Source organism: Xiphophorus hellerii, chromosome 4 (genome assembly GCF_003331165.1).
Source record: "Xiphophorus hellerii strain 12219 chromosome 4, Xiphophorus_hellerii-4.1, whole genome shotgun sequence".
NCBI classification, from domain to species: domain Eukaryota; kingdom Metazoa; phylum Chordata; class Actinopteri; order Cyprinodontiformes; family Poeciliidae; genus Xiphophorus; species Xiphophorus hellerii.
Window position 1 is genome coordinate 3151121 of NC_045675.1, and position 21636 is coordinate 3172756.

At 35.7% G+C, this 21636-nt stretch overlaps 2 protein-coding genes across 2 annotated transcripts in view; both read right to left on the minus strand.

Moving 5' to 3' along the window:
• Positions 1 to 2613, minus strand: part of otog (otogelin) — a 73205-nt gene extending 70592 nt beyond the window's left edge. Inside the window, exons 1-2 of the mRNA XM_032560826.1 lie at positions 2406 to 2613; positions 814 to 915 (exon numbers count right to left, since the gene is read on the minus strand). Of these exons, the coding sequence (XP_032416717.1) occupies positions 814 to 915; positions 2406 to 2613 (310 nt within the window). The remainder of the gene's footprint in view (positions 1 to 813; positions 916 to 2405) is intronic.
• A 10181-nt stretch (positions 2614 to 12794) lies between these two features.
• aph1b (APH1B gamma secretase subunit) lies at positions 12795 to 19749 on the minus strand. Its single transcript, XM_032561303.1, has 6 exons — positions 19460 to 19749; positions 18599 to 18769; positions 18377 to 18450; positions 17504 to 17626; positions 15739 to 15866; positions 12795 to 14584 (listed from the first exon to the last, which is right to left on the minus strand). Exons 1-6 carry the CDS (start codon positions 19570 to 19572, stop codon positions 14417 to 14419), a joined length of 777 nt encoding a protein of 258 aa, XP_032417194.1. The 5' UTR covers positions 19573 to 19749; the 3' UTR covers positions 12795 to 14416.
• Positions 19750 to 21636: the final 1887 nt, after the last annotated feature.

The following is a 21636-nucleotide window of genomic DNA, read 5'->3' on the forward strand; positions in this document are numbered from 1 at the left end:
AGGTTAGCATTAGCATCAATTCTAGAAAAAGTTTGTGTTTTTGATTATTGGAACATCCCATATTGTGCAATTTTAATGTGGAAAATTTAATGAAATAGAAATAAGTAGATTTAATATCCATTTAGAAGGGTTCTTTAAGGATAAGCAAACTGAACTAAGTTCTGATTTTAAAAAATGTGTGGCTTATGCATCAATGCTAAGTTTGTAAATAATTTTGTGCAACTAATTCTTGTTTGCGTTAATTATTGCATTTTTTATTGTAAACATATCTACTTTCTAGTTGATGTTAAAAGCAGAGCAAAAGTAAATCTTTTCTTTCAACATTAATATTAACACATATTTTTATAGACTGCGACAGACTGGCGACCTGTCCAGGGTGAACCGCCTCTCGCCCGGAACGTTAGCTGGAGAGACACCAGCACCTCCTGACCACACTAAGGACAAGGGTGTTAGAAAATGAATGGATGGATGGATGGATGGATGGATGGATGGATGGATGGATGGATGGATGGATGGATGGATGGATGGATGGATTTTTAAAGACAAAGACCCAAGAGCAAAGCAGTGAGAAAAATCACTTTTGCAGATGACATTTTGATGACATCATAAAACTGATCTCTCTATGAAAGCTTTAATTTCAAATCAACCTGGCTCTTATGCTATGAAAAGTGAAAATATGCTAAATTTATGAGTATAAGCTGAGGGATTTATGTAAGTATTTGCTATGAAACAGAGAAAAGAGAAAGCAAACTGACTCTAATTTTCAGTTTTAAGATGAATTTATGTGAATTTTTAGACGTTTTGCGAGGTTACCTGTCTGACATCTGTGTCCAGTGGCCTGAAACAAGCTGCAGTCACATGACTCCGACAAATAGCACTGTCCTCCATTAAGGCAGGGATACTCACACGGCTCCCCTGAGAGAAACCAGTAAAACCAGTAATTGCCAGGCAGCCAGTTGGAACAGAAACATTTAAAGAGGATTATTTGTCCTTTCGTTTTATTTCAGTATTCTAGATTCAGCTAAATGTGTGCTGTGGCGGTAACAGATTACCTACAGTATTTTAATAATTTGCTTAAATTGACCACCAACGTTGGTCCCCTCAACTTGCATTAACACCATCTGCTAGGTGGGCTTTAAGTTTCTCTGGCCAGTCAAGCGCATCATGCACAAAAGCACATGTATGGTAAAAGGGACAGTGGAGATTGCTCAAGGTTGATAAATTGTTCACTGACACCAGAGAGTCTTTAAATAATAATGAAAAAGTCTTCACAAAGACAACACATTAAAATGGAGTTTCATCACAAACCATAAAACTGGCCACAGTTTGATTATATTAATGACAATAAACATCTGTATTCAAAAATTGTGAAAATGTTTTAAAGAAGAATAAGAGAAAAGTAAAACAAAATAAAGATAACGGAAGGAACTGCATTTTTCTTGCATTCTACCTGATCACCAGCAGGGGGCAGTGTCATTTGTCATAAAAAGGGATGATGTCCATTTCTGCCTTTTGCCATTTTGAGGTAAAATGGAGCCATGGTGGTCCTTTCAAATTGACTACACATCAACTCAAACCAATCAGAGAGACTTCTCACACGCTCTTTGACTACCAAAAATTTTAAGTAACTTCATATTTATACTCCGCTGTAAAAAAAACCATACATAAATAGTAAATAGTAGGAGGTCGCTGGGAGTTGTTTTGGTTTGAAAACCTAAATATGGAAAACCTCATGATGTAACTTTATGAGTCAATCTGTATTTTCCACAAAAGTTGGAAACAACTACTTACTACTTTTCTATATTTTTTAAACTGTCTTTAAGTCCTGACAGTATGAGACAGATAATCTATGAAAAAAAACCAAGCTTCTCTGCCTTCTCCCAGTTCACTCAGTCCTAACTAGAAACAACCAATCATAGAAAGGAGGAGGGTCTTAGTGCTGTTAATCCCTCTTCGTGTGGCGCTGCTCATCTGCCTTCTACTCCACCTTCTCTGGTAGCAGAGCCTGTCATGAATGCTAATGCTAGTTAACATGGCCACCGATGACGGCACATAAGCAGTTTTTCTATAACTATGACTTGTTTCTCCACCATTAGCACATTTAGCAATGCGTACACCAGAATGATTGACAGCGGTAAGACCCTCATCCTGGTTCTGATTGTTTTTGGGTCCCTGCCTGCTGCATTTCTTTAGGAGGCAGGGAGAAGGTGGAGGATATTGATTTTTTCACAAATTATTTGTCTCATATTATAGAGTTATGTTAGATGGTTTTTAAAAATATTTAATAAACATATATGACATCAAAGACACCTGATAAACGATAAAATGTCTGAAGAAAACCAGTGAAACTGGTTCAGTTCAGACACTTTGGAAAACATTCATTCATTTTTTCTTTTAAACCTTACCTGGTATTCTGTGTTTCGAAGACTTTAGGGTCTCCTTTGCCTGCCTGGTGAGCTGCGAGATATTAACCGGCCGATCATCTGGTGAAAAGGCGCCGCTGATTGGGTTTCCTGCCGTTGTTGAACCAGTTGCCAGTTGGTTTAGCAGTAAAGACACATTCAGTGACTGGTCTGAGTTCACCAACTTCACCAGAGTTTGATTATTTGACATCCGGTTGTGAGATGTGTATGCTAAAGCCACTGAAGTTGTCACTGATTGAGCAGCTGGAGCTGAAGTAGCTGGAGATTGGTTAGAAAATGTCGTTGTAAGATCAGACTGGCTCATTGGTTGTGATGAAGTAGTTGAGGGGCTCGGTGATGTTCGGCTGGATGACAGTTGGGCTGATTTTGTTGTGCTGCCATCTGGATATGAGATCCTGGAAGGTGATTTACTGACTGGTGATTGGCTAATGGGGTCTGTACCTTCCAGTGATTGTCCAGATTTTGCTGTGATTATTGGTGAATGGTTTGATCCTGTCTTTTTAGATGATGATTTTCTGGACGGTGCTTTAGCAGGTATTTGTTTTTCGGATGACTTTCTGGCTGATGTTGTACTCTCTGCTTGTTGGATGGGGTGTTTTGTCTTTCTTGCAGGTTGAACTGGTGCAGTAGGACTGTGTTGTAATTGGGACTGTTCGGGATCTGTTGGTTTGGTTGGTTCTACACTTCCAGATGATTTGGACATTACCGATGTGGTTGAAGACTGAGTGGTTTGTGTTAGTCTATCTAGGGACTGGTTTTCTGATGAGGCAATGCTTGGCGTTTGGTCAGTAGGCCTTATTCCCTTATTGACCGAAGCAGTGTTGGTTGACAACTGGTTTGCTGGTTCTCTGGAAGTTGCTGATTTGTTGTTTTGGGTTGTTGTGATGGGAGATTGACTGACTGATGTTTTGGTGGCTGGCCGTTGGGTGGATGGTCCACCTTTGTTGTGTGGTGTCATTTTAGTGGGCAGTCGGTTTGTTTGGCTAATTGATGCAACAGTGGTTGTTGTTGGTTTGGAAGTCACTTTGGTGGTTGACAGTGGGCTAGATGGTTCTATAGTCGATGGACTGGTAGATGTTATGGTCGATGGGTTTTGGATGAATGGCACAACGCTGACATCTGATTCGCTGGTTTTCACAGTCTTAGCTGTGCTGCTTGTTGATTTATTAGTTTCTGTTGCTGTGCTTGATGATTGACTGGTCAGCCCAATACTTACTGTTGACTGGCTGGTTGTTTGAGATTGGATACGTGAAACTAGACCCGCTTGGGTTTCGTCTGACTGAGTTGTCTCTGTTATTTGGCTAGTTGATGTTGCTGTCAACTGTTGTTTGGACTTTGTTACTGGGCTGACTTCTGAATGGCTAGATGCTTCTGTAGTTGATTGACTGGTAGATTTTGTGGTTGTTGGTTTTTGGGTTGAATGCACAACGTTGACCTGTGTTTGGCTGATTTTCACAGTCTTGGTTGAGGTGTCACCTGACAAAGTTGTACTTCTTGTTGACTTACTAGTTTCTGTTTCTATGCCTGATGATTGGCTGGTCAGTCCAGTACTTATTGTTGACTGGCTGGTTGTTTGAGATTGGAAACGTGAAGCTAGACCAGTTTGGGTTTTGCCTGACTGAGTTGTCTCTGTCGGTTGGTTGGTTGATATTGCTGTTGACTGTTGTTTGAAAGGCGGTTCTGGGCTGACTCGAGTTGTTGATGATAGACCAGCTGAAACTGTGCTGCTTGATGAGTGATTGATATTTTCTGTGGTGTGTCCTGATTGACTGGCTTGTTCAATGTCTTGGGACTGGCTGGTCTTTGGTTTGGTTTGGGATTGGACTAGGTCAGGTGTTTGGCTCGTTGATGCTGTTGTCAACCTTTGCTGAGTGTTTGGCACTGGGCTAAAATGTGACTGGTTAAACTGTGTGATCACAGCAGTAGGCGGTCCAGATGTGGTCTGGAATTGGTTTGATGATCCGTTCTTAGTCAAAGATTGTTTGGTTGGTGTAGTAATTTTTATTGATTGACTAGTTGTTGGTGGTTGATTGGTTGACAAATTGGTTTGGGATTGGTTTAGTTCTGCAGTCTTAGTTGGTAACCAATTAGGTGAGGTAGTGCTGACTGGTAATTGACCGCTGGTTGGAGGTTTAGTCTCAGTTACTGACTGAAGGGATGGATGGGGGTTATTTTCTGTATCACTCTCCACATCTTGGCTGCCTGTTGAGGATGATTGACTCATCAACGGTACAGATGACTGGTCAACGCTTCGGCTCCACAAGTCGTTTTTTGTCCTCTCTATCCTGGCAGACGTCAGGTTGGATGCAACAGTCCCACTAACCATTGATCGCCTGGAGGCTGAAGTGTTTGTTTCTAAAGCAGAAGTGGCTGAGTGGAGGATCTAGAAGGAGAGAAACTGAGTCAAGTGTTTTAAGCAACTTTCAATTAAACTATTTTTTTCCTTTTATCCCTTAAAAAGTTGAACTGTGTGGATAGTACTGGCTAAAACACACATTAAAATAAAGGCCTACAGAATAATTCACACTGTCGCAATAAGAATAATAAATTGAAACAAGCTCAGTAATCTCCATTTGTATGATTTATTATTTCTCTTTTTTCTCTTTCTACCAGAAACTGGATGATAAACGTCTTCAGTCTGGTGTTTTGGTCTCAACCAGACCTTTTTTTTAAGGACAGTTTTGTTTACAGAGACTTCTTAATTCATTTTATTTGTTGTTTCTGTTACTTTGTTTATTTATTTTGTACATTTAAAATGTCTTCCAGTTCCAGTGTTAAATGTTCATTTAATTTAAAGTTTATTGATCTTTGAGAATGCCATTATCATTATATTACTTGAAAATGGTCTCAAAACAACAATATTATCGTTTATTACAATAATTTGTGGGACAATTTATTGTCCATCAAAATTTGTTATCATGACAGGCCTATAGACTATTTACAATACAGTATTTCAGTGCAGAAAAATATATGTCCAGTGTTATTTAGCTGTAACGTTTGTACAGTTTTGGCTTAATTACTGTTCTGAATGTGTTCTTTCAGCAAATGTCCTGTTTCAGCCTCTGTACACTGCAGTTAACAATTAATCGATTACTAGATTAGTCAATCATTTCAATAATGAATTAATCTGATTTATTGTTTCCGCCTTGTGATTAAAATAGCTCCTCTACGTTTTTACAGACGTGCATTTGGGGAAATGTTCCTGTTTGAATTATGTTGCAGAATAAAAGCGACACAAAAGCAGGTCTGTGAAATAAAGGCTTAAAAGAAGGAGAAGCCTTTGTTGATTATACTCTTTTTCATCCAGGTCATCTGAGCCCCGCTCTCTATTTTGATGCATAATCAGGTGTGTGATCATCTGAAATTTCTAATCATGAGATGTTTTCGGGTTGCGGGGAATCGTTCAGAATTGCCAGGGATACAGAAGCAATAATTGGGTATGAAATTTGTCAAAGTTAGAATTGAAATCATCATCAGATTTGGTTTGGAAAGATTTTCAGCTTTCGTTGACAGCCTTGTTCCAACAGTTTGAGCTTCCCTCGATACCTGAGCCCTAAAACTAGGCTTTCATCTCGATGGGCACGAACAAAGCAGATGGCAGGGGGCCGCGGTGGGAGCGTGACCACGAATTATTAATCACTGATCAGCATCGGAGATCTGGAAACAGAACACACACAGTTCGGCTCAGAGATCCTGACGAGCTTTTGACCTATGACCCGTTGCTGCTAATTGCATTGTTCATGAAGGAGCTCCCATGGCTTGGACCGGATTCTCACGCCTCCTGGTACCAAAGGAAGGTCAAACAAAAGGGAGACCAGATAGCTGCTCTGGCGGAGGAAGAGCGAGACAACAGAGCAGCTACTGAATATTCCTGCTGGGACACGCTGACATGTCTACCGCTGAGGAGCAAATGTCACCGCACTGCAAAAAACATCCAATCTAACAGTATTTTTGGTCTAATTATACTGCAAATATTTTAGTACACTTGAAATAAGATAAAACTAACTTACAAGTTACTTTTCTTCAGGAAATATGAGCTTGTTCTAAGTAAATAATGTCTTAATATTGATGAAAACGTACTAGACATGGCCATGTTTCCTTTTATTTACTTCCTTGATAGGTATTGATAAAAAATTATTTTAAACATAAAAGGAGAGCACATTTTAAAGCTGCTTCTACCTTTCACAAGTTTAATGTAAGAAGTTTTTTCTAGTATACTGAAAAAACTAAATTCAATAAAATTACTATGTTTTATATCTAAACTTTCAAGGAACTTTTCAGCAAGAAATAGGAGCTCTTTTAGGCAAACAATTCTTTAATATTGCTAAGAAAAAGGTACTAGATAATTTCACGTACATCAGGGCATTTTCCAAGCTTTTCAGTACCAGTAACTTGTTTTTCTGCCATTAGCACGTTAAGCAGGATACACAAGCTTGATTGACAGCGCTAAGACTCTCCTCCTGCCTCTGATTGCTTGTTTATAACCTGGAGCAGCACATGCTCCAGGTGTTCTCTGTTTAGAGAGAACACATAGCAGATTGATCTTGTTTTATCTGTCTCATACTGTCACGACATGGTGGCAGTTTTAACAAATATGGAAAAAACATATTTTTGTAACCTTTAACCTCTAAATATTGTGTAACCTTAGCCGAATATTTATGATTCGCATTCTTATGTGTATTTTAGGGCTGAAAAATATATCACGATATAAGCTTTTCATATCAGTCGGCATTGATAATTATTGATTAGTTTTTTTGTTTTAAATATCTGAAATACTGTCAAACTGGTGACGTTACCTTTCCTGTTTTATCCACAGTTTTTACTCCACGCTGTTTTTTTTAAGCAGTTATGAAGAATGGTGGCAGAACATTAGACTGCTGCTGTGCAAGCTAACTCAGCTGGTGGTTGCTAGGTAACCAAAGAATGATTGTGTTGCTAAGCAACCAGAGAGTGAGAGAGTGAGGTGATTCCACCAACCTAGCTTAGATGGGAGTTCAGTGAATCTATCCTTTCAGATCTATTATCTATTGATACTGATCACGTGATTATTGCAATATATATTGTTGATTTATTGATTGATTGTCTGGGATCTCATGCATTTACAACAGCACATCTGTCAGCGAACGTTGCACTACAAAAACACAAAATGTTAGCAAGGATTTTTGTCGGGCTTCTAGAACAAATATCTGAGAACCCTTGAAATGAGACAAAACGTAATTTTTCAGCAAGAAATATGAGCTTGTTTTGAGTTAATGATTTATTAATATTGATGGAAAAGTATTAGTTCCACTGGCAGATTATTTCACTTAAAACATGGGGAAAATGTTTTGTTAAAAGTGAAAGTATCCGCCAGTGAAACTTGTACTTTTTCCTCAATATTAAGGAATTATTGTCCTATATTTTGCTTAAAAGTTGTTGATGCAAAAATACTAGTTTCACTTATAACAAGACATTTTTCCCATGTTGCAAGTGGAGCTAACACTTTTTCATCAATATTAAGAAATTATTGACTTAAAAAAGTCTCTATATTTTGCAGAAAAGTTACTAGTTAGTTTGTTTTGTCTTATTTCAAGATATTTGCAGCAGGACCAGAGGTAGTTGGTAATATTTTGTGTTTTTGCAGCGAAGGGAGCGTTTCGCCTCTGAAGATGCGAGCCGGGCTGATTTCTCTGTGATCTGTGACCGTGTGTTCGCCGCTCCAGGCGGCTCCATCAGCATCAGTGATCAATGCGGCGGCCTACCTGCCCTCCCTGGGAAGCGGTGTCCCATTTCTGATGCTTTATCCTGCTGCTCCCGCTGCAGGGACAGAGAGAACAACGAGACGTTTGTTCCTGCTGACGAAGCATTCACCCACCGATCCCCCCCAACTAGACAGTGGAAACCCACCACCGACCCAGGAACCATCCCCGCCGTGCAACAAACAGCAAAACAAAACAACTAATACCACAGATGCTCTCAAAACATGCATAATTAACAAACTGAAAATACACAAAATTTTAAGCATACTTGAAATAGGACAAAACTAACTTACAAGTGGGATTGACACTTATAAATTATAATACTCTTTCATCAATATTAAGGAATTGTTTACTTAAAATAAGCTCCTCTATCTTGCTGAAAAGTTACTTGTAAGTTAGTTTTGTCTTATTTAAAGTGTTCTAAGAGATTAGCACTAGAAACTAGATGAAAAATACTTGGTAAGAGTTTGTGTTTTTGCAGTGCAATATCTGAAAATGTTGATTTTTTAAACAATTGGTCAAAACTGGTTAAATTGCAGGTTTTGTTGATACACAAAGTGTTTTTGGTCTAGTTTTTATTGAAAATATCTTAGTACACATTTGAAATAAGACAAACTATCTAACAAGTAACTTTTCAGGAACTTGTTTTGAGTAAATAGTTCCTTAATATAGAAGAAAAATTATTATTATCACTTAGACACTTCCCTATCATACAAGTGATATAATCTGGCAGTGGAGTTAGAACTTTTTCTTCAATATTAAGGAATTATTTACTTAAAGAAGCTTTTATATCTTGTTGAAAAGTTACTTATAAGTTAATTTTGTCTTATTTCAAATGTGTACTTGGATATTTGGACCAAATATACTTCACTTTAATCATTAAAATCACTTAAATGTGTGTGTTTTTATACTCAACAACAAACTAAGCACTAACTATTTTAATTGAAAAAAATTCATGTAATATGATTTTCTTTACAGGTTGGATTTATTTCAAGTCTCCTAAGATCTTTGTGCTAGAAACTAGACAACAACACTTTGTAAGATTTTGTATTTTTGCAGCGCATGACACACAAAAAAGGAAGAGTACACTTTCAAATTCACATTTCTGCTTCCATTTTTAAATTACCAACATTTACTGACACGCATCAACAAACGCTGGCTCTGGTTTTTCATCCATACCAAATATCACGCTGCATATTACACTGCAAAAACACAAAATATTAAGTATTTTATGTCTAGTTTCTAATGCCAAGTTCTCAGTATGCTTGGAATAGGACAAAACTAGCTAACATGGAACTTTTTAGCAAGAAATAGGAGCTTGTTTTTAGTCAAACTTAATTAAGTTTAAGTTAATGTTTTCATTGTTAGATATTCGTCCTCAAGACAATTTTATTTTTTTTTAGCAATAATGTTAAATTTTTTTTTCCTAATGGCTGTCAGTAAATTTAAGGTTTGATGTCACAAAGTAAATAAAAACATGGTCCAAGAACAGAGCCTTGTGGTATTCCTGGCTTGTATGACAATACAAACTATTAATGGTAAAATATTCCATTAGCATTTCAAGATTTTCTGTGTTTTTCTGACCATCAAATCGTTTCAATAAAAGTACATTAATGCTCAGTTAATTTGATCAAAAATGTCAGCCTTATCTTTATTACATAACTGCATTAACAACCATTTCCCACTGATAAACAAATGTTCAATTAAAGATCTTTTTTGGGATAAATCAGATATTGAAAGGCAGAAGTTGGTAGTAACTAGCTACATTTACTCAATTACATTTACTTGAGTAATATTTTGAAAAAATTTGTACTTTTTCTTTTGTAGTACTACTCTTATTTCAGTAAAATATCTGGGCGTAACTTCAACAAATGCAGAAAAAACATGTTTCAACCAGAAATGCATCAGACCCAAACAAAACATACATTTTACATCAAAGTGAGACTTCCTGTTTTTAATCAATCTTTGTTTTTCTAACGTTTTGCTCCCAAATATTGATACAGGAAAAGACGCCCTTCAAACATGTTACCTACTATATTAGTTTGATATGTTTTATTCTTTAAAAGGTGCTTTTTCTCCATAAATTTGTTATTCTGTAATGTATTAAATATTTGTATGACATAAAATACCACAATTTATCCATAACTTTGTACTTTTATATCTGATTACATCATTTGAAAATATTAAATGAGATGTTATGATGAGCTCCAGTTGCCTTTTTGCAAGATACTTTTTTTACTCTTGCTTTTTAATTTTACTTTTACTATTTTTTTAAAATATTGAAGTAGTGCAACTGTATTTGAGCATCGTTTTTTTTTTCTCTCTGTTTAAAAGCAATGCTTATACATATATAAATATATTAATTAACTCACTTATTTAAAGGCTCCCAGTTTGAATCGTTTGATCTTTCAACACCTCTGGAAAGATTTGCTGAAATAAAACAAAAATAAATAGTAGTAACAATCACAAATGATGCAGAAATTAAATAATCAAAAAAGTAAAACAAGACCAGGTAAAGTAAGTTATGAGAATGAAAACGCGAAGCTGCGTCTTGAAAAAATCTCCGGTCGCTGCACGTGAGACTCACCTTGATAAGTGAGGATGACGTAAACAGTTATTAAAGAGTGAAGCGGCCTCTTCCAGCTGCGCGTGAATAAATCGGGATCCATTCGTGATCCGGTCAGGGTACCAGTCGGGATCACCTGGTGAAAACCCTCCGACTGGACTCCACGCGGCGCTCCATCGGCTCAGCCTCCGGCGGCCCGCCGCGCGCCTTAAGAACCGCCGCACCTGCTCATTAGCATAAAATATGCACCGGTAGGCGGAGTCTAATCTGTCCTGCACTCATTATCGGACAGAGAAAAACTCCTTTAACTTGAAAGCAGGTAGGGCCACAAAAGTTTTAAAAATAAAATTTTAAAATAAAGTTTTGGTGTATTTTATTATTATTATTATTATTATTTTAGCAATTACAATATTATCAAAATGAACAAAATGGTCAGATTTTTGTAGAAAATGGATGTGTACATGCAAACCGTAAAAAAGGCTCAAAGTTTCTAAATTGTTTGGGTTGATTAAATGAGAAGTAAGATTTGCTTTTCAGAAAAAGAACGTAAACATTTGTGATTTTAGTCACCAAAATTATAGATGAATGCAAAAATCTCATGAATAAATGGGAATCTATTTTTTTATACCTAGTATTTTGAAGGAGATGTTATAAATTTGTAAAAATAAATAAAAAACGTTGATATAGTTTGAACAAATGGAGGATTTTGATCCCTTTGAGCCGCCCAAAATCCTTCAGAAGGCAGCAAATGGGCCCCAGGCCGCACTTTGGACACCTCTGATGTAGGAAATGCAAATATTTACTCTCAGAAATCATCTGTTTTATTTAAAATGTGTTTGTTTCTATAATTTCTTAGAAACAAAATGACCATGCGGCGCTTTGAGCAGCAGACAGCGCCTTCTAGTGGATATTATGTTGTTAGATGAAAACATCACATAAATGGCAACACTAAGTAAAAACTACTGATTTAATTAAACAAATATAAATAAAAGTATTAAATGGAAAATAATTAAATCACTGGTTAAAAAATTTGGGTTATGTTACAAATGTTACAAATGTTGAGTAAATCCAAATCAATTTTATAGCAAAAACTGCTAAATATTTACTAAGTATCTAAAAAAAATAAATTGATATTACTATCTAGATAAAATAGTTTGGTTTACTAATTGCAAGAATAATATTCATTTAGATTTTCAGTTTCAAAAATCAAAACATTTTGCTTTTCGAGCTCAGAAGTTTCCAAGTTTTTTCTAGAAAAATTCTTAATCGCAAAATGTTTGTTTTTGTTTTACAAATCTTTGACTCTTCAAGCTCAGACATTTTTTAGTTTTTTCCCCCATATCTAATATGTCGTCCTAACACGTTGTACTTTTATGATCAGCAACAGAAACTTCAGAGTGGTAATATCATCAGCGTGACCCCGGTGTCAAACATCTGCATTTGCATGTGAAAGCGTGTTTTTCAGCAGAGGAAACAGTTTCTGTGTCCGTCAATCAGCCGGTCTGGGTAAAAAAGCTGGACTGACGCCTCAGAGACCTCAGATGCTTTGTGTGGCCAAACCAGGAATAATCTGATTTCATAAAACGGAAAGTCGACCTGCAGAGAGCAGCCAGGCTGCAGAGGAACGAGAAAATCAGAAACACTCACAGTGCAGCTCTACGATTTATGCAAAACTACATCAGTAAAGGAAATTTGGACTTAATTTTCTTCCATATGCTTCAACTAATATCTTAGCTTTTCTAGTGACTAAAGGAAAAAGCTGCATTTGAAAAGTATGAATAAATTTGCAGACTGAAACGAGCTGTTGTACTCACACATATTAGTACACTGCAAAACACAAAATATTATCAAGTATTTTTGTCTAGTTTCTACTGCAAATATCTTAGTGCAGTAGATATTTGCATTAAAACAAAACTTACAAGTAACTTTTTAGAGAAAAATACGAGCTTGTTTCACCAAATCCTTATCATTTATATAAAAGTTCTAGTACATTATTTCAGTTTATGCAAACCAAAAACTTTTTATTTAAATCAACAACAAAAAAAATCATGAAGCTTTGAAACAAAATTTTTTAACATAACTAAATTTATTATTGCCGGTCTGTACCCATCAGGTTCTCCACCTGCACAATTTTCTGATTCGCTCGCAGACTAAAACCAGCTAAACATGCATGACCTGCATGTTCATCCAGCTTCCATCTTATTTACGTTACGCTTTCGATTTTTACAAACTGCACATAAAAAATAAATCAACATAAAAATCAGGTGCAATGGAAAAACAAAACATTCAGTGAGAAATTTGATACAAACTCAAAATAAAAACTAAATAAGAGTAGATGAATGTCTACTACTCTGAAGAGTAGACATTCATCTACTCTTTTGTTTTTATTTTGAGAAAAACAAAATAAGAGTTTTTTCTCATTGAGAGAAACACTCAGTGTTCGCTCAAAGATCATTGAGCGAACACTTTGTTGCATTTGAGTTTATGGAAAAGTTCAAACAATCAGCTGAAAGGAAATCTCCAGATTCAACTTCAAGCTAAAGCAAAACAACAAACAAAAATGGAGGAAGTGGACCAGCAACCCCAAGTTAGTAAAACTGGATTAGTTAAAACACATAAATACCAACCATGTGTTCATCTCAGCTCCAACAAAATCATTATTTTCAGAAATGTTTCCTTATATACATGAGTTTTCCACATATGGACCGCTCCACATTTAGTCGGTTTTCACACATCTGGCACATGACGTCTTCAGAGTTGTTCATTTGAGCAGAACCTAAATGATTTTACAAAGTTTTTCTACAGAATCAGCAGGAAAAAAAAGCAGAAACTGACCTGATATGCACTGCAAAAACACAAAACTGAACCAAGTATTTTTGGTCTAGTTTATAGTGAAAATATCTTGGTGCACTTGAATTAACTTTTCAGCAAGATATGAGAGCTTTTTTTAAGTCAATAATTTATTTCTTAATATAGTAACATTATTTCACTGATAAGAAGTTATTTTTCCCATGTAAGTTAAAAAATCTGCCAGTGGAACAAGAACTTTTTAATTAATACCAATCAATTATGGACTTAAAATAAGCTCCTGTATCTGTATTTTGTTTTAATTAAAGTATACTGAAATGTTTGCAATAATAACCAGACAAAAATACTTGGAAATATTTTGTGTTTTTGCAGTTAAGTCAGCTGTAATACTAAGATAGTTTACACTGTGCATACACTTCAAAAACACAAAATTTTTACCAATTATGTTTGGTCTAATTTCTTGCCCAAATATCCAAGTACACAAGTAAAATAATACAAAAACTAAAAAGTTACTTTCCAGCAAGATATAAGATCTGATTTAAGTAGATAATACTTACTTTATACTCTTAAAAGTTCTAGCTCCACTGTCAGATTATTTCACTTAGAGAAAAAATGTTTTGTTATAAGTGAGATAATCTTGCTGAAAAGTTACTTTTAAGTTAATTCAAATGTACAAAGATATTTGCACTAGAAATTAGACAAAAATACTTTGTAAAATGTTGTGTTTTTGCAGTGTAACTCACCTGTTTCTCCTGAAAAATTGATGTTTTTACAGACTAAACATAGTAAGTAAGAGGCCATGTGAAACAGCGAATTAAAAAGGTTCATAGTGTGTGTGCAGAGCTTTGGATTGAGTCCTGTAAACCGATGAGCTCGCGGCGTTATCTGGGCCGGTGGTTGGCCAGCAGGAAGTCCTTGTCTTTGCAGGTGAGGCAGAGTTTGAGGTTCCTCAGGGAGCCGCCCGCGGTGTAAAACGCCCAAACGCCCATGAAGAACATGACGATGTAGGTGGGAACCAGGCTGGAGACGTACTGCGGGTTCTGGAAGGTCTGCAGGGGAACGATTTACAAATTAATCATTTCTCATTAAAACTTCTTAAAATTCTCATTTTAATTCAACTCTGAAAAATTAAGATGTTAACAATGGATGTTAAAAAAATTATCTCCATACAAATAAAAGGGGAAAAAATATTGGTAAGTGATAAACAATTTCTCCATTTAGCTCTACGGAGGCCTGGTAACAAGCAATTAATTTGATTCAAGTATATGGAACTAAATTGGTGCCAATTTTGTTTATTTATTTATTTTTTAACTCACAATTTTGAAAAACAAAAAATGGATTTTAAACTAAAAAATAAAAAAAGTTTAGAACTACGACAACATATTAGGGTCACTGTACATAGAAAATAAATGCATAAATTTCTGCCAAAAAAAAAAAAACAAACTCCGAAATTGTCTAGAAAAAGCAAGGGCATTTCTGAGTTTGGATTATTTTAGATTAATCTCAGAAACTTTCTAGAAAACACATCAATTTTCAACTTTTCAAACTCATAAAATTTCCAAAAGTTTAAAATGTTCAACTTTTGAAACTAAGAATTTCCTATGTTTTTCAAGAAAATCAGTCTCAATATTTGAGGGTTTTTTTTAAGTATTCCTTTTTTCTTTTCTATCTATAATGGCCCTAATATGGTATCACAAAAAAGCAATAGATTATTGCCCGCATTTAGCTCCATGGCTGTTAACCATGATTTCACACCTCTACACAGACCTCCCACTTCTGTAATTTTTCCGTTTTAAATCCTTTCCCCCCCCCCATTTTTTTTCCTGTTGAATTTTTTTTCTGCTTAAAACATTTTTATTGACAAATTTTATGGCCCCAACTTAGCTCCATACATGCAGAAAGGAAACATTCAGGAGCAGCAGGATAGTAGTAGCTCTGGAAAACTGGACCAACATGTAAAATGGGCCATTTTGCATGACTCTATTTAACTTCTAGTTTGATGTCTTAATACTATGACAATTACTAATAAAATCACAAACAACAATCATAATACAAAATTAGAAATTTAGTGGTCATGTTGGAAATGTGTCTTTGTGGAAAAATCTAACGCATTTCAACAATAAGATAACTATCCAAAACCATAACTACATAAATCTGACTAAATATTGTAAATAATTATTTATTTGGAGAGAGGTTTACTCACCAAGCAGGAAACCAGGAGGTGACTGGCGACGACCGCAGCTACGGCTAACCAGCGCTGCTTCTCACAGCCGTCGAAAAAGATGATGCCCCAGAACATGTGAAGCAGGATGATGGCCATGGTCATGAAGGCTGAGGAATTTAAAAACAAATGTGAGGGATATTTTAAAAATCCTTTGTTTTGTTGGGGAGTCTAGCATTAAAAAACATACAGAAAATGCTAATAAAGCATTTTTGGTCTATCTTCTAGTGCAAATATCTTAGTACACTTGAAATATGACAAAACTTAGTTACAAGTAACTGTTCTTTAAGATATAGGAGATTGATTAAAGTAAAAAATAAACTCTGCTGGGGTTGCTAGGTAACTGGCTGGGCTCTGCTGGGGTTGCTAGGTAACGGCGCAGTGCCCGTGGACTGTGACTTAACATTTGAAAGGACTCATTTCCCAGACACAATCAAACATGGAAAAAATGCTAGAAGTGAAATAACCTGTCAGTGGAACTAGCATTTTTCATCAATATTAAGGAGTTATTTACTGCTGAATAGTTTGTTTTGTCTAATTTCAAGTATACTAAGTTATTTGCACTAGAAACTAGACACAAAAATCCTCTGTCAGACTTTGTGCTATTGCAATAAACTGTAATGTTGATGTTTTGAGACAATTTTCAACTAATCTAATGGTAATGGGATAATAATAATGTATAACATTCTCAAAGATGAATAAACTTTAAATTCTAACAAATATTTAACACCGGAACTGGAAGGCATTTTAAATATCCAAAATATATAAAACAAAAGCAACAAATAAAATGAATTATTAAGACTGTACAAAAACATTGTCCTTCAAAAAAAAGGCTAGTTGAGACCAAAGCACAAAGCTGAAGACTTTTGTTATTCAGTTTTTGGTAGAAAGAAAGAAAAGAGAAAAACAACAATTGATTAATTGACTTATTACTTATTGCAACAAGCCTAATCAAACAAAATATTACCAAGTAATTTTGGTTTAGTTTCTGATGCAAATATATTAGTAGATTTTAAATAAGACAAATGCACAAGTAACTTTTCAGTAAAGTATAGGAGCTTGTTTTAAGACAATAATTCCTTAATATTAAATAAAGGAAGAACTAGTTCCACTTCCATTTTATTTTACTTAAAAATATCTTGTTTTAAGTGAAACAATCTTAAAACAAGATTATTATATTAAATAAAAAATAAACATTTTTTATTTCACTTAAAAATTATCTTATATTAAGTGAAATAATCTGCCACTGGAACTGGTACTTTTTCATCAATATTGAGGAATTATTTATTAAAATCAAGCTCCTATATCTTGCTGAAAAGTTACTAATAAGTTAGTTTTATTTTATACTAAATGTGCTAAGATCTTTGCACTAGAAACTAAACTAAGATTGCTTGGTAAGAATTTGTGTTTTTACAGTGTCAGAGTATTCACAGAACCTTCAAAACCTAAATTATCTACAAATGGAGGTTATTAAAAATAAATTGCTTTAGTTAAACTTCTGGTTTAGTTTTCAATGGCATTTTTAATATTATATTTATATAAAATAACAACAAATTCTGTAATAAAACAGAAAAAGTTCAAGTCAGAAAAATAAGTCTGAATGTCTCAATTTGATCTCAGATTTTCTATGAGATAAACATTTGTAGGCATTAATTTCAGAGTTTAAAATGCGTATTTGAATGTATTACAGTGGGTAACACAAACAAAGAAGTAGCTAATTAAATAAGGAGAATTCAGGAAGTGGTACCTGATGACAGGAAGTAGTGTTGAGAGTCGCCGTGGATGCCCACAGTGCCTGGACCCACAGAGTCGGCCAGGATGTTGACCACAGAGAACGCTCCGCTCATAAAGCCGAAGCCGAGGCCAGACACTGATACAAAACAACAACAAAGCATAAAAATATCCCTCTGGAAACCTAATATAACCAAAATTTCTCTCTGTAAAACTGTTTCATTTATTTATTTACATAGAAGAATCCTAGCCGGAACTTTTCTATTGTGTTTCAGGTACGCCCATCAATCTGACACACAAGCGACAGTAATAATAATAATAGATTTTTATACCATTAGATCTCAAAGTGCCAAAGCAAAACAAGCAGTTGTAATGGATAAAAAATAATTAAATAAATATCTAAGAAAATGAACCAAATATTTTGCTAATTTCTGCTTCAAAAAACAATCTGATTGGAGGCGGAAAAAAACTATTATTACATTCAAGTTGTGCTAAAAGAAGTTAGCCAATCAACAAAGCTAATTAAACCTAAAATGCTCTCAATGCTAGAGATGTAGCAGCTAGCACAGATGCTGACACTAATGTCATTAATTTTAATTTCTAAAGAAGCTCAGTGAATGATCAACGCTGGAAAGCTAAATATCTAGAATAGCACTTTGCACCAAGTTGATGGTGAAATAACCTAAATAAAAGATTAAAAACAATAAATATCTTTGATGTCTATATATTTAATCGTTTTTGAATCGAAAGTGTTGCTTATGATGTCAATCATGGTTTTTGATTAAAACTAAATTAATTACAGACAATCGATTAGTAATTCTAATTAAGTTTCACCTCTAATTATTATTTAAATGACCCTGAGTCCAAACTAAGCGCAGCTGGTCCGTACCGTAGGCAAGCTGTCGTATAGATATAGGCATCGTTTCCTCTTGACTCAAAGCAAGAAGGCCTTCATTTGCTTTCCTGCAGGAAAAAAATTAATAAATTTGACATTTTCTCTCACTTTTGTCAAGAATATTTTCAAAAACAAGCCGGAAAAAAAGTGAAAATGTCCCATTTTGTTCAACAGAGAATGGAGTCGGTGTGGTGGGAAGACGCTGAAGCAGCTTACTTGAGCAGTTTGTAGTAGGCGAAGCGGAAAGTTTCCTGCAGCAGGACGGACAGCACCACACCGAAGATGAGCAGACCCTTCTGCTGCGACACGCTCTCCTTGTTACTAATCTGAACTGAGATGAACCACACCAGGGAGGCCAGCAGCAGCGACACCAGCCAGAAGAATGCCCTGGGAGGAAAAACAAACACAAAAAGATGAGAAAAATCTCAGTTGTAATCTCCAAGATGCAAGCATTAATGAACACATATAAAATTACTCAAACAAAAGTAAAACATGCAGTGTAATATACCGTAATGTGTTCTGGATGTTTCGCAATGCCAGTTTTCTAGTAAAGCTTTTTGCAATTAGATCAATAAGTCAAATTTTGGTATTATATAATGAGATCACTTCCCAATAATTGCTACATTTCCCTCATGACTAGAAACATGTAAAAACATGCACGACACTAAACAGCAAGGATTGATTTTAGGTATAAGCAGTTAGGTCTCTTGTACTTGAATAAAGGATATCTTGTCTGAGGCTTATTTCCAATATCGGACAAACTGTTAGCTTGCCTCGTTTCTTTTAAATACATACATTTTTTATTATTAAATTAGTCTCTCTCTGATTGTAAATATAGAGTTTTGAGTATAAGCATGATAAACGCATGTTTTCTAATAGTGGGTGAATACATCCATGCACTTGGGTTTAAACGGGAAGTAAACAAAGGCTATCATTAGCAGCCCAAGACAGTTAGCTAGCCGGTTAGCAGCAATACTTAGGGCGTTTTTATTTTATTTCGTTCAGTAAGCTGACAGAAAAATACTCCATAAACTATTTTAGCACCAACAAAAACCTCAAATGAAACTGCTTTCTCACCCTGCTATAAGGAAAATGACCCTCAGCGGCTCCCGGGCGATGGTGAACAGGAACAGGGACACGGCTGGGCCGAAGGCGATGAATGTGCAGCCGAAAAACACCGCCGCCGTCATGTTGGCTCGGTAGCTGGAAGGTCTAGTGGCTCCAAAACCCGGTTCGGTTCTGTTCACAGCGAAACCGCAGGGGTTCGTCTTTATTTTTGACTAGGTAACCGCCTAGTCTGAGCGATGTTTCTCCTTCCTAATTTCACTTCGGTATCACAGGATTCTCATGACGTCACGCTCTATCACGTGACTCGCTGTGGGGAACATTCATTTCTTTTGTACCTTTATTTGGAGACAGTAATATCACAAGTTTAAAATTCATGTATACACAGACACCTACTTTGCACTTCTGCGAGTATAAACAAGAAAAACATAAGAATCTATATCAGAATGTATATCAGAGAAAGCTAATTCTACATAACAATGTAGGTCAGGTTTTGTTTTAGCCAATATTTCGTCCGGGAACCGAAAACTTTAAGATCAGTTTCTATTTTTATTCCTTAAGGTGGGGTCTCTGTGTGCAGGTGAGGTTTTCTGAATCAGGTTACTGTGGGAGTCGGACTGACCCAGAGCTCGGGAAAGTGGGAGGGGCTCACGGCAGCGTGGGAATTCTTGCTCATTTTAGAGAACCGGCTCTTTTTGCTTGGATCACTAAAAAGAGTCGGTTCTTTCGACTCCACAGCGGCTCTTCATTTTTTCTTTTGTTCCTTAATTTATTATCCAACACAAAAATGTTGCAAAATCAATGAGATCAGCTCATAGTCGGAAATGACTGTATTCAACAGCTCTTCTTCTGGATCAGCGTAAATTGAAATCCGCATTTTGAGTTTATACCATATGAGTTTGTTATTTGGCTTTTGATGGTTACATTTACAGATTTACCTGCGGAAAATTGATGGAACAGGAGCTTTTAATTCAGAAATCTTCCCGTTTTGTCTGAAACTTGTGTTTGTATTGAACCAGCAATCAGAAAACATGCTTCTGTTACATGACAGCTTACTGCTCTAATGTAATGGGTTTTAAATGTTTTCCATGTGTTGCTTTTCTTTGAAAAAGCATCACATAGCACACCAGCAATAAATCTCAGGCTCTAATGAAGGGATTATTTAAATCCACAAGGGGGCGTCCTGAATTGTCTTACACTAAAGACTGAGCATGAAAGAGAATTAAACCCAACCATAGTTACTGTTTTAGTATAATGTATAAAATATGTGACATTAGTTTCACACATAAAATGTACATTTTAACACTATTTGTGGTTTATGATGGTATAAAAATATAATAAATAAGCTCTTTGCTTGCTTATATTCTGTATTGTTCAATGGACTGAGAGATAGCTGTTATTTTCCCCTCCATGTATGGGAAGCTCTGTGCTGCCATGACGCCGTAACATAATTCAGGATAACAGCTGACAGAAAGTTTTTAGGGGTTGCAGCCACACTGAACTGTTTTCTTGCATGTTAATACACAATTTGATCACTATGTTGTTTTATTCAACCACTGCACATTATCAGTTCAGCTTTACTGTTATTTTAAGTTTAATTGTTTTTCAAAACACATTACAGAAAATTGAAAAGTAGAGGAAAATTCAGTTTTTATTTTGTAATTTTACAACTTTCTTTAAATAAATGGCTCATAGTTGAGTAAGGGACTTGAAAGATAATAAATATGGTTAAAACTAGATGATTTCTCGACAGAAAAGTGGATCTGACTGGTTTCGCTGAAGGCTGAGCGTCTCTGTTTCTGTAGAGATCACAGTTGAAGTTGGTAATGATCTGCACAGCTCTGGATTCTGACCAGTAAATAAAGTTTATCTAGTTCATAAACATCAAAACGACAAGAAGTTCATGATTTACACTTAAATTAAATCCAAGCTGAAACTTTTTTTTTTTTTTTCTCCGAAGAGTTTTTGCGGCGCTAGTGGCTCGTATTTTTTTGTACAGTAGGCAGACAGGAAGGAGGGAAGACATGCGGAAGACATTTCGTCGGGACCGGGAGTCGAACCCGCGACGTCCGCGTCGAGGACTAAGGCCTCCAAACGTGGGGCATGCTAACCCCCTGCTCCACCACAGCACGCCCCGGGCTGAACCTTTTATTAAGATTTGTTGATTTATAGAAAGATTATAGAAAGAT